Source organism: Nannospalax galili, unplaced genomic scaffold (assembly GCF_000622305.1).
Source record: "Nannospalax galili isolate Female #2095 unplaced genomic scaffold, S.galili_v1.0 scaffold1700, whole genome shotgun sequence".
NCBI lineage: Eukaryota > Metazoa > Chordata > Mammalia > Rodentia > Spalacidae > Nannospalax > Nannospalax galili.
Genome location: NW_008345696.1, coordinates 23,969 through 26,268, shown reverse-complemented (window position 1 = coordinate 26,268; position 2,300 = coordinate 23,969). Strand labels below are relative to the sequence as shown.

Below are 2,300 nucleotides of genomic sequence, written 5' to 3'. Positions count from 1 at the left end.
GTAATGCTAATTACTCTTGCCTTTACTTCTCCTTCACATCTCCTATTCATGATTCAAGGACTTTCTTTTCCCCTTAGAGACAAGAGTTATGCAATTTGGGAGTCTTTTAGATAGACCCACTGAAGGGGTAGTCCAATTACCTCACCCTGCATCCCTGTTCAGCATAGAAGCCAGAGCGGTCTGAGTCCCTATTCCACATTGGCAATTTGGGTTTGGGTAACCCCTTCAGAGGACGGCATGATAAGAATAGAAGGTAGGAATTGGCTAGGCAGTTAGGGTAAAAAGACCCCAAAGAAATGTAGCCTGTCTGCAATAAAAGTCAAAATGTCCTTGGGCCTGTTAGGAATACACTCTGTTCCAAAGGCCAAAAATGTCAAAAGTATTTGGGAGCTTGTATGTAATCCTTAAAAGATTTTAGGGTTACCTCTTCAGAGGGGGGAATCTTGGGTGGGGGGGAGTGGGCATGGATTTGATCAAAATACCTTATATGCGTGTATGAAATTCTCAATAAAGTTTTTGTAAAAGTTTAAAAAAAAAAAAGACTTGAATAGAAAGTCACTGAAAAGTCTTCCCACTATTAAGAATATGGTTACAGCATTACAGCCAAGATATCGGTACTACCTAGGTTGTGGATCTCTGAAAAGGATTTCATGGGTAAGGAACCTTGGAGCCAAATGTATGATGCATGCCAACAGCAAGATGAAACAATAGGGCTCCGGGCAAAACGAAGTCCTTGGGTCCTGAAAGGCAGCCAGAGAAGCGGCACAGAATAAGCTGTGCTCAAAAATCACAATTCCTAGCCAGAACAGGAAGATGTATTCATAATCACCTCCTCTTAGATTTTCCAAAATTATTCTGAAACAAACAAACAAACAAACAAACAAACAAAAACAGCTGAAACAGTGCGAGGATGCATGCCTGTAATCCTCGCACTTGGAAAACTGAAGCAGGGAGATGGAGAATCCAAGGCCTATCCCAGTCTACAGAGTGAGTTCAAGTTCAGCCTCTAGAACTTAGTGAGACACTGTGGGAAATGTAAAAGAAATGTACTGTCTTTTCCATCAAAGAGTTAAAACAAAACTTCATGCAAAGAAGCCATGCAGCAGAAATTCAAATTCCTCTAAGGTCAGCACTTCTCTGAAATCAAAATACATGTTAAAGGTTGCACTTGGTGCTAAAAACTGCATTCTACTTATCAACTGTCTCACTTTAAGTTAATCACCTAAGAATAATACGAAGCCAAGCTCTGACCACTCAAAGTGAATGCCTTAAAAATAAAAACTCGGGGCGGGAGAGATGGCTCAATGGTGAAGAGCACTACCTGCTCTCAGAGCCGACTAGGGTTCCGTTGACAGCGTGTACAAGGCCAGTTCCGGGGGTTCCTACGCCACCTTCTGACTTCTGAGGGCATTGCACACAAGTGATGTGCACTTCCACCCACGCGGGTAAAACACTCATACACATAAAATAAAAAATAAATAGCAACTTCAAAAAGCATAAAAACCCACGGGGACCCCAGCAGTGTGTGCTTGCCTGTTTGGCTTGGCACAGCTATGCACCTTCTGTAGAAGTAAAACTTTTTGCCTTGCCTTGCCGAAATACTTGAGACCCTAGACCCAATTCTAAGAGACCGTCTCAAAACCAACCAAACACCACACACACACGACTTAGGGACTTAGACAAAGCTGCAGCCAACCCCTACTAGGTAAAGGCAGAGGCGGAAGCAGAAAACGAAGGCAGCCAGGGGTGCCTCACCAGCTCCAGGTTGCCCAGGAAGAGCTCCTTGGCGAAAGCGGGGCACTGCGGACTGGTGTGCAGGGGGCGGCGCCTCGCCCTTAAGACTTCCAGCCCCTGCCACGCTCGCGCCACAGCGGCCGCGCGCCGGAGCAGGGAACAGCCGAACATTCTGTCTGCGTCGCTCCAGAGGTCAGATCGTCTGAAGCCTGCCGGGCCGCCGGAGGAGGCTCCAAGCTGCGCGGTCCGATGACGCTAGTCGCCCGCGTCCTAGGAGCCCTCCGCCCACCTGTGGCCCAAGGAACGCCCAAAGTCCTGAAACCGGAAGCCAGCCCGCTTCTTCTGAAGACGTAACGAGCAGTGTCACAGCCTGACGCCACGGACGCTCCGGGCTTGAGGTACAGGCCTGGTCCTTCCTGAGTGTCAAGTTTAATAAATGCCTTCTACGCCAAGCATTGCTGTATGTACATAAAAGCGTGCTTTGTTTTAATCATCTGAACGAGCTAGGGATTTTTGTGTTTCTTGGCATAATTTTAATAGTAAAATCAAGACATTCAGAGGTTAAG

The 2,300-nt window shown here is 46.7% G+C and overlaps 1 protein-coding gene across 2 annotated transcripts in view; it reads right to left on the bottom strand.

The window, feature by feature from the left end:
• Positions 1–2,009, bottom strand: part of Acad9 (acyl-CoA dehydrogenase family member 9) — a 35,047-nt gene extending 33,038 nt beyond the window's left edge. Inside the window, exon 1 of one of the 2 annotated variants that reach the window (XM_029567657.1) lies at positions 1,756–2,009. In XM_029567657.1, the coding sequence (XP_029423517.1) occupies positions 1,756–1,905 (150 nt within the window). In that variant the 5' untranslated portion in view covers positions 1,906–2,009. The remainder of the gene's footprint in view (positions 1–1,755) is intronic. The other variant, XM_008841773.2, reaches the window with a different exon arrangement.
• Positions 2,010–2,300: the final 291 nt, after the last annotated feature.